We start from the raw sequence: 15,109 nt of genomic DNA on the forward strand, positions 1-15,109 counted from the left end.
GCGGCAGAGTGCCTCCTAAAGGGAGTCTGCTTCAGGCAGGTGAAACAGAGCAGATGGGCTGTGCCCTATCAGGCTGCTTGTGTCAGTTATCCAGGAAGTACGTAACTCTGGAAGATGAATCTACAACAGCGGATCCCACAGATGTGGGTTGGGACCGGAGGTCCGTTGGCTTATGGGAACGGCGTCAGTGTGCTGTGACGGCGACCTTCGCGTGAGCCAGGTGAGTTGGGGGGCGGACAGATGGATCAGACGTCCCCAAATGCACATAACTAGCATGTCCTATTCTTAAAGCACTTCTTTTAGTAGGGGCATCAACAAACTGTAGAGTGATTTAAAGTCACAATAGGAAACAAGTTATAGAGGAAGAACAGAATACATGTGCAGAGGACTCCCTAAACCCCCCCCCCCCCCCCCCCCCCGCCTACGCAACTCTTACTGCAACAAGTATCAGTCAGATCTGATTCATCAGCCAGAAACCCCACAGGTCAGTCATACGGTCTTTGTTTACCGCACCCCTATGGCCTGGGAGACTGCCCAGACTCTCAGTGAGTGGGTCATTCCAAGTGCTGAGGCGGGACGGGGGAAATTCAGGTCTGTACTACGACCGCGTTCTGACAGGGGGGTGCCGTCGGGGTAGTGTCTGCTGCTTTTTCAGAGCACCCCGGCGCGACGTAGCAGCCGGAGTCACGGGGAGAACCGGCGCCGGCCCCTTTCTCCGGGTCGCCCGCACCTTCATCTTCAGCATCTGCCAAAGGAACAGAAGGGCTGAGGGAGGTACCATTTAAACAGCGGGGTGCCACGCACTAAGGCACGGCACAGAGCAGGCCCAGAAACAGAGGAGTGGTCATGGATCTTCAGAGGGCAGCATTACACACTGAGAGGTGTCTGTGCTGCGGGTTACGGGCCGGCAGAAAATCAGGTGACATTCACATGGTGACAGAATCACACTACAGACTCGACTACATATATACATACAGTGTATATTTATCAGTTTTTAAATGGCATCACTAAGACCAAATGAACAAAGCGAAAGAAAAGTGCTGCTGAGAGGGAAATAGATTTTTCGTCCAGTTGATCGAATCACGCGCCCGCATACCTCTCAGAGACGATCATTTTTATCGTACTGCATCGCTCACTGTGAAAACCTCATTCTGGTTCATTCTAATGAATTCAGTGATCATGTGTGATCATGTATGTCCCTGTTCATGCCACAGAATCGCTGGCTGTATGGCAGAAAGATCGTCTGTTTCTGCTTCTAGACCTCTGTGACTTTCTGTAAAATTTACATGAAGCAAAGCAGATCAAAAGAAAGCCAACAGTGAAAGATGATTAAAAGGCTCTGAAGCGTTTTAAAGTTAACCGGTAGTAGTTGTGGACACACCGATACCATTCAAGCCACAGTAGCTTCGCTACTGAAAAGCATGACTTCCTGTCTCTGTGACCATCGCTTCCTGCCGGCGTTGCAGATTCTTCTGAATAGTGTCGGGGTGCAGTTGCCACTTTCAGGCCCAATTTTGGCACAAAACAATTCACCACTGTCAAGCCTCACTACTCTCAGGACCCCAGAATGCACCAAAGGGAACAAAATAAAACAATAAAATGATCATCATGTAATGATATCGCTTCAGTACTATTTCATTCCAGATGTAAATGTATTTCATGGATTGAGAATGAGTAACGCAATAGGTAATGTGATAGATGTTCCCAAAACATTATACTATTGAGAATGTCAATATAGTGATATCTAGGCAGGTCTTTGACAAATAATCGTAGATACTGTAACGATAAATGCTGATATCAATAAAAATGCTATTTGTGTTTTTGTTGTGAATTTTTACACATAAACCGTAAAACTTTAATCAGTAAAAACAAAATTGAATATATAAAATGTGTAGATTTTAAACAGATGGCAAAAAATGTCCTACACATATATTTGTGCACAATCTGTGTTTCATAATTGTCAAACACATTAAACAGATAAAGTACAGTTTGGAAACTCATGAAACCGATGAAGTACAGTACTTTGTTCTTTGCTTCAACCCAACCGGAAGGGGCCTGAGAGCGACGGGGACATGGAGCGGCAAGTTTGAGAGAAGCGTGAGAGGAGCCGGGCCCGAGAGTGGTTTGGTCTGAGTGGCAGGGCCCGAGAGTGGTTTGGTCTGAGAACGGCCCTGTGAGCAGCTGGGCCTGAGAGCAGCTGGGCCTGAGAGTGGTTTGGTCTGAGAACGGCCCTGTGAGCAGCTGGACACTGTGCAGTGTTTCATTAGAAGGTGATTATAAAGTGTGGCTTGTGCTTCACACGGCCTAGCCTTTTACTGAGACTCTTGGTCTTTGGGTCCGCCTGTCATATGTTAATCTCTCCATCGCTCCCTGGAACCACTAAATCTTCTTGGTCTTCATGATGGAGACCCAGGTTCCTTACACTCTACTGGGCTGTTGTAAAAGGGCCCAATTATGCTCATCTTCACTGTACATAATTTTATTTTTGGGGTGTACTAGAATAGATTTACATGCTTCAGTGTTCCAAAATCACATTTTTCTTGTACTATACATCTCTATTCTCTCTGTCTATAACTGTATGAAACGCTCGATTAGAGCTTTAAGCTCCACTCCTGATGAGCCCGGTGTGCTCTGATTGGTCAGCTTGCCCTACATGTTCCACACCTGTCTTACTGCAGACAGATCCTTGTAGGTAGCCAATAAGGATTGTGTTACAAGGTGACCTCACCATGTTACGGAAGTAAAGGCTGGATTTCCAACAAGGCATTTCAGGCATATCAGAGAAGAGTGGTTTCTGTGGTGAGACTTGCTGTCTTTGGTGTGTACTTTGGGCTTTAAGACCGTTTATATGCACATAAAGCTATGTAACACACTAAAGGAAGGGGGAAAACCAGAAAAACATAATAAGCCCCCTTTAATTCCTTTGCACGTTTGCCCTGCTGGAGATGCATGCCACACCATCCGGGCCATGGTGCCCAGAACCAAGAGCCGTGGGCTTCCTGATTCCGCTTCAGGCTTCCAGGAGGTACCTCTGGGCTCTCACAATCAGGACCGGGCCGCTCCCTCTGAACGTGGATCGCTGTCATACCTGTCACTGTTAATTCTCTCTCTCTCGCTATGTGATCCTAACTCTGAGAACAGCTGGACAGGGAGGCCACCGCGATCAGGTCCTTGTGACCACAGAGTGACCAGGCAGGTCTCAGTCCTGGTTCCTGATGGGACAGGTGTCCCGGTTTCGTTATGCCTGTCCCAGACCTCAGCGAAAGGGTCGCGCTAAAAATACACAGCCGTGTGAACGTGCCCGAAGTTGGATAGCAAAAGCGGAGTAGGCACAGGATGCTGGAACAGGATTTAGGGGTTTAATAAAGTCAAACACTGACGATTCTTGCAGCTGTACGATGACAGGCTGTGAAACTCGCATCGTGCTTTAGGACTTATTGTCGACTTTAGTCGGGGATATCGCCATCGTTAGTTTGCAGTGCCACGGAAGCCGACGGTGAACTCACCTTCCGCGTCGGAGAGGCTGTGCGCAGTAGCCAGCAGGAGGCGCCGCTGCTCCGGATCGGTCATGTTCAGCTCGCACAGGTGCTGCTCCGTCAGCTCACGCAGGTCCTCCACGGTCTGGTAGCCATTAAGAAGCAGGGTGGAGGCGTGCTCCTGAAACGAGAGCAAGAAAATCCCAAACTATAGGGAGTGATGCGTCTGTTAACTAGATAAGCCAAACTGAAAGCCTAATCCAGTACTAGTTAGGTGGTTATGGAAGATGGGTGGAAATACGGCCATTCAGGCGTAGGTCAGACATGAGTTAAAATGGGTGGTGCAGCCACCTAGTGGTCGATGGTGGGGTGTGATCTTCTCAAGTGAGAGAGGCCTCACCTCCAAGTGGAGCTTCTCAAGGAACTCCTGCAGGGTGGCCAGCATGGGCAGCTTTCTCCGCCGGTACGGCCGGACTTTCTCCCGACGCACCTCCTCCAGGAGGTCAACGTAGATGAACTTGAAGGTCCCCACCTTGTCATGGAGGATGCCCGTCCAAATACCCACGGGGGTCTTGCTGATGACGTCGATCACGTCACCCACCTGGACGATGGAAGACGACAGAGACGGCAAGCGTTCACTAAGCTAGTGTAAGTTTAAGGTCCGTTAGAATTTGTCTGGTGGAGACTTAACCTGAATAGCTCCATGTTCCCTAAATGTTCTTACTACAACCTAATTTCATCTTACAAGGTTCTTGCTTTGTTAAAAAATGTGTTCTGTAGCTCCTACTTCAATACTGCTTAGACTCGAACCTGGGCATTCATTTGAAGCTCAGCCTAGCTGCAATGAGCTATTTGCCTGTCTTTTAGTTTGCCACTTTGAACTCAGGCATCTGCTAAATAGAGAAAATGTAAATTGCTCTATTATGATGTCCAAATCCATCTGACTAAACGATATTAACGCTCGAATCAGCCGTTGGCAGACAACCTTGAGTCTGAGGGAGTCTGTGTCGTAGGGGCTTGGGACGAAGTCCGTGTGGACCCGGGCCCGGCCGCAGAACGGCCCGGTGTACGGCAGCTCCACGTCCAGCCACAGACTGTGCCGGTTCTTGGATCTGCTTCCGACTCCGCCTGAAGAGAAGGTAAACGAACGGTCTGGATCACTGCTGGGATCTGGGATTTAATGACCCCAATAAAGGTTGAACCAGCCCAGTTAAAATGTCAGAGGTCCCGTGGCATTAATACAGGGCCGCAAGTCTCTTTGGGGACGGACAGGATGATCATAAACCCACAGAAATCAGTTTCATTTGCAGGAAAGGACCTACTGCTGTAGGTTAAGGACAAATGCATCCAACGGGATAAACAAGCAACATACAAGCATGGTGACATGAAGGTGTTTGACAGGAAGCTAAAAACCAGAGGCGGAAAGTTCAGGTCCAGGAACTAAAAATCCAGGCCAAGATTTCATTTCAACCAACCAGTTGAGTACTTTGTGAATGAGACTTTATACTCAACTGGTTGGTTGAAATGAAATCTTGGCCTGGATTTTTGAGTCCCTGGACCTGAAAATTCCACCTCTGCTAAAAAATGAAGTAAAACTAAAAAATTAAATTAGGGGAAGTGTGTCGGGGAGGCTGGGTGGGTTACTTACTGGAGGAGCTCGAGTTGCAGCTGAGGCTGTAGAGGGTCTCCAGTGAGTTGTTGCCCCTCCTCAGGCACTGGACATTACCCTCGGCCTGGCCCTCATGCCCCTGTCCCGTGTCCTCGACCTGGGGCAACAGCGATACGTCACTGAAGACAGTGGACGCTCCTCACTTTTGAAATAAAGTCATTTCGTCTGTGTCACACATCCGAGGCTGATACATCGCACAACCTCAATCCCTTGTACATTAATCTAGTCTCTGCGCGACTGGTCTGACCCTCGGCAAAACCCTTTAACTGGGCAAAGCCTAACGCGTAGCGTACTTACGGGTCTCAGAATCCACCTGTTTCTCTCCATCTCCACCTTCTCATGATGGTGCGGCTAGAGCAGATGGCGTCACCCCAGGAAACCGTGAACATGCATTTTCTAACATCTAGCATTTCCATCTAACGATGAGTTGAATGTTTTTCAGAGCACGCAAACTCTCAAAATCTCGTTTTCTCGCCAAAAATCTCCGGGCTATTCGGCTCCTGCATCTTTACAGCATTATACCGTCTGGTCCACATTTCGCCAAAGCCCCCACCCTTCCGTGCAGGGGTATGTTGTGCAGACCAAATGTAACACCACTTCAAAGCCACGCACAAGACATAAAAAATACACCTACGCATATAGAAATATGCGCATATACATTTAGCTAGATGACACGTGACATGAGATGGAAAAGCCTGAGTTGTTGTGGGGTTTGTGGCTTTGTAGCAAATACTGAAAAACTACAGCCTGGGTTGGTCTCCCATCTACCTGGCTGGCTAAGGTTCGCTAAATGACATAAGCTTAAATTCATAATGTCCACAGCTGGACACTGAGGGCCCTCCAACGCACCCCGCCTGACATGGTAAAACTAATAATATCAACAAAGAGAATTTATTAAACACAATTCCTTTATTTACACTATGAAAATCAGAATAGACAAATAAAGCAGATTGGTCGTTGAAATGTAGCCTGTAATCGGCCGCCCTCGGGGGCCCCCTGCCAGCTCATGGGGCCCCAAGCCATTGCCTGCCCTGACTGTCCTGCCACTGCTCCTCTGACTAGCACACTGATTACACAGCTACCAAAGCAGACATTTGCATGATATATTTTGACAGTTATAAGCTAATGCAGCACATAACTGTGGGACAATAACACAGAAACAATTCAGTTGCCTTCTCATCCTTACAGTAGCACATCTACTTAGCTAGTTAAATTGTAATCAGCTAGACAGTTAAGCTTGTTTACTGCTGCTGGGATGTGAATGGCGTGATGTGACCGCTGACGGATGGGTAGGAAGCATGTGGCTCGGTTGGCTAAGCCTCAGTGTTCGTGATCAGAAAGCTGCCAATTCGGTCCTGGCCTCAGGCGAATAATCACTTGCCTGTGGACCCTTGTTCACAGCCCTTAGCCCCCAGGTCCGGGGGCCCAGCGGCAGGTGGCTGCTCTGTGCTGCCATGTTTGTACTCACTTACATGTGTGTCATGGTGGGGCAGGTGAAAGTAGAATTTCTTCACAGGGATCAATGAAGTACCATAATTTAATTTAGTCAGTTATTGGTAAACAAGAATGATGGGCATCTGACGGTGGGAGCTCACTAATGGCCAGATTACGGTGATTTATAAGTTTGACAGCCATTTAAGCACGTGATTGGTTGACTGAATAATTGAGTTATACCTCACACTTGAACAAAATATCGGGTATGCATGCACGTGCCTACCTAAACTGACTGGCACAACCCCACCCTCCTACACGCTTTTGTGGTCGGGGGCTTGCAGGTGCGGTCCTCTCGCCTCTGACTCTCACCGTTTCCTCCGAGAGAGCTTTGATGTAGCTCTTGCCCATCCGCTTGCGTACGGTCATGGAGATGGCTCGCATCTTCTTCCCCAGGGTACTTGCCTTGTCCTGCTCCCCCTTGGGCACCGAATGGCCGTCCAGGCGCTGTGTGGTGATTTCGAGAAGGTTTTATATAACCTTTCCATCTAACGTGACGCCACTGTCCATGTGTTTAACGCACAGGAATAGGTGAACGGGCTGTAAGGACTTACGCGATCGGTCCTGAACTCTTCGAGCCTGGCGGGGCTCGAAAACCGAAGCGCGTCGAATCGGCCGAAACTTGCCGACCGCTGTTTGAAATAAACTGTTAGTACCCATTTGCCTCAAAGCTTTTTTTTTGCAAAAGTACGCTGATGGGCTGAGATTTTCTCATTGATCCATGCTTTATTCAAAACACATATCAGTGACCCCTTTTCAGTTAACGCCTGTGGCTGTAGCTGTGGCACAAATTTAGCTAATCCGACACTGTACGTGTACACATTCATTAAATAATACGAAGGCTTTTACCGAAACGCTTTACTGAAGGAGGGTAGTGACAGTATACAGCTGTTTTTGTTATGAGTAAAAGTCCCTCCTTGCACCTTGGATACTCAAATAACTCATTTGTGACACTTACAATATGCCACCCATCTCACTGCAAGTTCTTCCAGCATAACTGTACATGTGACACATATTTTTTTTAATTTGGGGAAAAAAAACTCTTCTCGGTGATGGTTTACCTTTATACGATCGTCTATTTCCCTCACCCAAGATAGCATATGGTATAGATTTGTCAAAAGCAGTGAGCAATCGCAATGAATCGAGCAAATGTTCTCCCGTGCGGACGACACGTTTCAAGGAGAGAATTATTTAATTAAACGGTTAAAAGGAAAGAAAAGTGTAGTGGGAACAGCTGCGGCCAGCGGTGCGTGTCTCTGCCATTTACTGCCTGTCTGCGGCTTGCTCTGAGTCACTTAGCAGAAGTGTGGCACGCCTAAAGGAAAGCCCCATAGGTATTAATACAGGTATTAAACTGCGTAAATACAGTCATACGGGGTTTCCTGCAAGAAATCTTACGGCAAATCTATATCACTCCATTACAAACCTAAAATTAGCTACAGTACATCAAGAGCATTGGGGCAGTTTGCAAACCCTACAGACTATTTACAGGGTAATAAAACTGTTATACATTCATGTACAGTAGATGGGTGCGCAGACTTGTCTCGAATTGAAAACTAGCTGACCCACGTCGGCAGCCCTGCTCGCATCGCCGCGCACCGAAAGACATAATAAACGTCAGCTGTAGAACAATGCTGTGCTATTTAAAACCACGCAAGGCAGGGGTGAAAACCACACCAGTGACGGGCAGAGAGGTAACAGCTCCCCCCGAGCCGGAGCGCAAAAGCGAGAGCAACACTCGGACGTTTTGCACAACACATTTTTATCTGCACACACTTGCAATAAAAATTAAGATATTCTGGATGTGCGTTGCATAGAACTTGGCATCTTTTGTCATATAGGCTACTTTGCTCTACTCCTCTACCCTAATTACTCTTGTACTTGTTTGTTTACACAAACAGGTTTCCCTTGTTGGTCTCGTCAACTTTATCCATCCTCAGAATCCACTCAGAGTCCATAACTTATTGTTTATCTCCTACCTTAGGTTTATGGCTGGGTTTTGGTTTATCCGAAACATTGGAGTGTTTCCTCTGAAGCATCGCGCGGATTGTGATCGGTGGTCTATCGTTAGAAAGCCATCGCGCCGCGACATTAACGTGGGACTGACGGTGAGCTGTCACGCAGGGGCAGGTCGGCGGTTTGACTTCCTCAAAGCGTAGCTGCTCATATCCTGCATCTTACAGCTCAGAAGAGGCCGGGGAGTGACAAACAGCTACACATAACATGTCGCCGCCATTCACGTAATTACGTATAATAATCTTACTCATACAAACGGGGATCGGAGTTTAATGTGCTTCTTGTTGCTTGGACGGTCGATGTTGATCATGCTTTAGTCAAACCACATCTGTCACGCCGGAACTTTAGACAGCCCGATGAATATTTTTTTTTGCGCTTATTCACATTTAAAGAGTATGTTTTTTATTTAGGGCATTTTTATTTAGACCGATGTCGTTAAATTAATGAACGCGGGTTTTGATAATGATGGTTGGTAGACCTAATGGTAGGCAGGCTAGGAGATGTAGACGTTATAGCCTATATACAGATGTAAGAATCCAATAAACAAATGAGAAAATAATCAGAAGTCCTGATTATTATACCAATAAATAAATAAATCAAAGGTTAGACGCATCCTACTCGAAACACACAGTCACAATATTCAGACGAGGATATAGTAAAAGTATAGACCAAGATTTTGTTTCTACCAACCAGTTGAGTCCTCTGTGTATGTGACTCTTTATGCTCAACTGGTTAGTTGAATTAAAATCTTGGTCTGGATTTTTAATTTCGGTACCTGAACTATCCAAACTAGGCCTACTAACCAGTGATTGTCGTCCGGGTAATAAAAGGTTAATCAGGACCTGGGTGGCCGTATGTTACTCCCGTTAATATGCCTAAATTTAAATCTTGTGTGCATTTTCGTCGGTTTTGTACAGGAAGGAAGATGCTTTTATATTCAGCACACTGCTATTGTTATTATTACCCTGCTTGACGACGATAATGTTAGGAAGGGATTTTTTTTCGTGCCGTCCCCTGGGTAAAACCCGCAGGTCGGCATTGGCAGAAAAAATCGCTGCGACAGTTTCCGACCGATGCAAATTCCGACTTAATTTTGCAATTCTGTTTCTCCAATCAGCAAGTGTTTTTCGTAATTTGTACCTGAGAGTTTCATGAGTTACTTCTCCAAGTTTCAAAGGTGTAAACAGGGGATTCGATTCCTGGCAAGTAACTTAAATATATCCCCACATCCTCTTTTTTATGTTTGTACTGACTACAGCATCAAGCACGTTTTTAATGCAGAGACAAACAGGCTAAGTGTAATCTGTTTCTTGCTATCGAAAAGATCAGGAGCTAAGTCAAGTTAACTTGAGGCTCAACTTTATTTATTTATTTATTTTGAGGGAAGATTGGCATCGGAGCTAAAATACTCGGGGTGATAAGACCTACCGACACCCATGGTGTATTGCATATATCTGTATTTTTAACAAAATATAATGTCGTAAGATATGTTACATACGTCATTATGAGTTTACATAAAATGAAACGATCGTTTTCCAATTTAAAAAGCAGCTTTGCCTTCGCTGTTTTCATTGTGCGCGCTCCCGAGACAGACGTGCATTCTACGGTAACATTCTTGAAACTACTGTCACACGTTTATCCAATGTTGATACCCACTTAATTGAACGTCGGGGCTGCAACGTGTAGTTATGCACCTTTGTACCAGGAAATAACTATTAAGGATGCAGACTGCTGGGAGATATCAGCCTTGAACCAAAAAGACTCTCACTTGAAGTCCGTGTTTCAAAAGCCCCTACCACCACCACTACGACCCACCCAAACATACCATGGTGACTGGCCCCTTATCTGGAGCCAGTCACAGTTATTTCACAGGCTTATATTTAATCAGTTAACATGCACTGTGGTGTTCAGTACCTTAATCACTATCCCTCCTGCTGAACACAGCCTGATGGGGATTTACTCAGCAGGTCTTCATACGGGTCAAGGTTAGTGATGGAGGAGATGATGGGGGGAGGGGGTTAAGGCTGGCCAAGAGGATCTGAGACATCAGGTTTCCAGTGATGGCCCAGGGGCTGGAGTTGTTTCTGCATGCCAAGAGGTCTGTGGATGCCTGCTGGTAGTTCTGGTGTGAATGGTGCATCCAAGGTGCTGGGAGCTCAGTCCAAATATCCGAGTGCTGGCGGCCCATATGAAAACTGGGGTCCCAGGTGGCATAAAGCGCCCTGTTCGTTCTGACCGCACCCCCACCTCTGAATACCTCCTGCCCTAGTGCCTAAGGTGGTGCCTCTTTCCCAGAATTTTATTATCTTGTCCAGACCGATGCAGGACATCAAGTGGCCATTGGCATCCTTTGCGGATTCCATGACTGGATCTGGGGGGAAAAAACTCCATTTCCCAGGTGTCCTCAGTAATACAGCCCAAAGCAATTGATGCAAGAATTAAAATGGAACAAAAGCTCATGCCTGTTCAGACCAATCCAATCACCTGCCTATCAAACAACAAGTTGAGCACTCTGCAACTCTTTATACTCAGCTGGTTGGTTGAAACAAAACCTTGGTCTAGATTTGTACTTTCTGGACCTGGACATTCCACCTTTGTCTGTAATGGATTACTTCTGTGAGTAACTTCCCCAAAACTGCTTGGGTGTGCGTGTCCTGGTCCTGAGCTTGGGCGATGGGCCCCTAAGAGTGACCTCACCGTCTCCTGCAGCTCCCACCACAGCTCTCTGGTCATCCAGGGCATGTAGCTCATAAGATAGATGATCAAGGGGATGGAAAACCATACATGCATGTAAATTCAAATCCTGCATCCCTCAGTGTAACAGGGGCGATAATGACATAGTAGACTTTTAATGGCCCCAGTCATTATGCTCCCATCTTAACGTGAGATGTTTCTCTCTTTGGTCTGGTCACTTCCTTTCAGACACTTTCTCTCAGAGCTCCTGTGATCGCTGTTATTGTGACTCATCGGCGCCCCCTGCAGTCCATGACAGCCCGAATGCTTGATCACATGACTGTGCGCTCGGCTGTCTGGTCCATTTCCGGCCCCTCTGAGTCCTGCTGCTGCAGCCTGTCCCCCGCTTTCTGAAAGGTCACCTGATCCCACTCATTATTGATGCCTTAAAAACCATAAACATTCATGTCAGCCGGGTACAGAAACACATTCTGTGACACTTTTTTGTCATCAAATGGTACAAACTGGCCTGAATTTGGTGATTTTTTTTCCACCACTGCTGATTTGCTTGTTTACACGTCTGCATCCGACGTCTTGTCTTGTCACCATGCTGTTCCAGGTTGTTTACCTTCATCTTTATGTTAGGTCGCCACCTAATTCCACTGCACGGTGGGGGAGTAATTTTGGAATAAGGAAGAAGTCGGAAGGAAAACCCAGAGCGGAGCTGCCCACGGCTGAGTGAGGGGCAGCGGTTTATCTGTGAGTTTAACCGTGTCGTTCTGTCCTGCAGGGATTACAGCACAACAGAGGAGCTTACCAGGAGAGGACAAGCAAAGTTAATCAGATACTTTTTGTTTTACACTTTAAATTAATTTAATTTATTTTTACATAGTCCTACTTCCTCAGATTTTTTTCTTAGACTTCTCATTTGAGCACCCTTACAGCCACATGGAATGCTGGGAAGGTTGCAGTTCTGGGCACCATCGTGGGTCCTCCGCGGCTTGTAGAAGTCATCCACAGAGTCCTCTTGCACCAAAATACCATGCTGCTCCTCGCTTGCATTTGAGACGACATATTTGGTGGTGATTCACTGGGTTTTAAATTTGTCTGGTTTGGGATTCGGCCATTCAGCCACCTGCAGCCTCCTAACCGCTCTGCTAGTGAGTTGACCTTATCCAACCGAACATGTATGCTGCCCCCTTGTGGACTGGGGTGTGTGTGCACATCTTCATTTCGCTCAGACCCAGCTGGGAAACACCGCCACACTGTGAGCTGGTCAGCGGATCACCATGTCTTGGGATCTGCTCACAAGCTCAGAAATGGCAGAACTGTCCACATGCTAACAACCAGTCAATGGCATTACTGCCCAGCTTGAACAGACCTTTTTTCAAATCTATTTGCTCTCATTGTTCCTTGCTTTATGTGTGTGTCTGTTTGTATTATGTTTATATTACATTGTGAGGACCATTTTTCAGGTCCCCACAAAGATATGCGACTGCAATCAAAAAACTAAAAATGCCAAAAGTCTCGTATTTTGTTTGGCTACTTATGGTTAAGGTTAGGGCTGGGTAGGGGTTCAGGTCCTCAGGTCGGGATTAGAATTTTCCCCATAGAAATGAATGGAGAGTCCCCATTGTGTGTGTGTGTGTGTGTGTGTGTGTGTGTAACCAAATTAGTTTTCAAAATCACACTGGTGCCTTTAGAGGTACTTTACCTTGCAAAACTAGCTCTTTGTTAAGGGTGACTTAGAGTTTGACCCATTTTTACATGTGTAGTAATGGGGGTGAGGTGCCTTGCTCACGGGCATTACAGGAGCTAAACCCGTCCCAGCTGTGAAGGTAACCAGACCGGGCAACCGGAACGTCCTTCACGGGTGAGAGGTGCGGGAGAGTGGTCCAGAGCTTGAGATAAATATCTCCCATCTACAGACTCCCATCTAAATGCTTGGGCGACATCCAAGGGATCAGCGTTTTGACCTTCATTCACATGTCTGAGAAAAGATTGCGATCCCGAGAAATAAAGGAAGTGGCGCCCTCTCTGGGGGAATATTCGATACTTATGACCGATTTGGTGTATTCGGCAAACCGGTGTCTCGCCGATAGGGGCTGATTTATATATCTAGGGTCCGTAGGCAGACATGAGTAGGAGGTGTTCTCCCAAGTGGGCCACCTGAGCTATTTTTGAGCCGAAAGAGAAACGAGAGAGAATCAACAAATAAACCACGGTATGACGTCAATAATCCGCCAACCAGCGGGCGGATTATCGATGTTTTTTTGGGGGGGAATCTAATGGCCAAATTTAGGAAGTTTAATCATTTCGTTTTGAAGGCAGGGCAGGGCTCCTGACGTTTGCTGAAGCCCTAGGCGGTATCATGTGAATTAAACATCATCTGCGTGTCTACTTTAGAAACAAAAAATTGCAAGCTTGACCAAAGATTTAATCATTCGCCAAAACATTAATTACAGCGAAAATTGTCGTGAGAAGCAATCTATTTAACTTAATTGTCCACTCATGGTGACTCGTATTTACAGGTCGTGGGCGTTTCTGACACCTTCCGAATCACACAGGAAAGAGCCGTTTACAGTCATTTTCTATACCGAAACCACGGTTCTCGTAGTTGTACTTTTTCTTGTAGTTGTATTTCTCTAGTTGCGAAGTATCCGTTATATAAACATGGGTCACGTTACCCAGATGTTCCACCAGATGGCGCCACACTCACGCATATTTTTTAAGATCCATCAGCCTAAACAGTGCGGCGGCGTCAACGTTGCGTCATAGGTAACTATAAACACTAACACATCAACAGAATTTCCCAGTATCTAAGCTGTTATCGCTACGCAGAAAAGCAACATGTGTTATCTGAGGTTATCTGAGGTCAGTAGCAGACTTTGTAAAACATATTTCTAGTTTATGTCGCCATTGTGCCTCTCGGGGCTGGCTCTGAGAGTGTAAGTGATCAAAACAGGATTCTGTGTTACCAGATCATGAAAGCTGGTCTGCTCAAAAACGCAGGAGCACTGAGATCATCTTAAAGCTGTAAGGAGCTTTGGCTGAACGCGCGGAAAGCTCGGCGGTGAGTCACACTGCGGTGAGTCAGACTGTCAGGCAAACTACATGTGCGCTAATTAAATTGTCACAGAAGTGAATTGCTGCATGTAGTATTTTGGCCCAAATGAGATCAGGTGTTTCTCAAACCTGGTTTATTTCAGGATCAAGGCAGGTGGCGTGGGGGGGAGGGCTTGTTCAGGCCGTCATTTCACAACTAAGTTTGAGCAGCCAAGTAGTACAATGAATCGTAAATCCACTAGCAATGGGTCCCATAATGTGACCCAACCCCCCCCCCCCCCCCAGCCTATGAGCCCCATGAGGAAACCTGTCACATCCTAGTGAAAAGGGCACCTCTTGATGGTATCTATGGACCTGCCCCAACTGGGCCCCGCCCCCCTCCCCTGCATACCTCAGATGACCTCTGACCTCTGATCTTCTTCATACTGCTCAGGATTGGAAGCCTTGTCTTTGAGTTATGCTTCCGTCTTCAACTCCCCCCCCCCCCCCCCCCACAGGAGTTGACCCTCCGTGACCCCTGTAATCAGAGGTACAAGGGAGTGCTGCGTTCGGCCCGATTAATGTTCCAGGGCGCTTCCCCTCATTTCCTCTGCCCCCCCCCCCCCCCCCTCATCCCCTGTGCCCCCTCCCGGTGACCCTGTCGCCATGCCAGCATTAGTGTATAGTCTTGATGCTCAGTGGTCTCTAGACACCTAAAGATCTCCAGATAATAGGGGGG

The 15,109-nt window shown here is 46.9% G+C and overlaps 1 protein-coding gene across 2 annotated transcripts; it reads right to left on the minus strand.

Annotated features, from left to right (window-relative positions):
• Window positions 1-410: 410 nt before the first annotated feature.
• Window positions 411-8,789, minus strand: LOC111860926 (SAM domain-containing protein SAMSN-1-like). Of its 2 annotated transcripts, none has more exons than XM_023845106.2 (8): window positions 8,616-8,789; window positions 7,191-7,268; window positions 6,949-7,083; window positions 5,125-5,242; window positions 4,462-4,604; window positions 3,877-4,077; window positions 3,507-3,657; window positions 411-745 (listed from the first exon to the last, which is right to left on the minus strand). In XM_023845106.2, the coding sequence occupies exons 1-8, from the start codon at window positions 8,673-8,675 to the stop codon at window positions 588-590; spliced, it is 1,044 nt and encodes a 347-aa protein (XP_023700874.2). In that variant the 5' UTR covers window positions 8,676-8,789; the 3' UTR covers window positions 411-587. The 2 variants fall into 2 exon arrangements, with proteins under 2 accessions (XP_023700874.2, XP_023700875.2); XM_023845107.2 differs by having other exon boundaries at window positions 7,698-8,773.
• Window positions 8,790-15,109: the final 6,320 nt, after the last annotated feature.

This window comes from Paramormyrops kingsleyae, chromosome 24, assembly GCF_048594095.1.
Source record: "Paramormyrops kingsleyae isolate MSU_618 chromosome 24, PKINGS_0.4, whole genome shotgun sequence".
In the NCBI taxonomy this organism is placed as follows: Eukaryota; Metazoa; Chordata; class Actinopteri; order Osteoglossiformes; family Mormyridae; genus Paramormyrops; species Paramormyrops kingsleyae.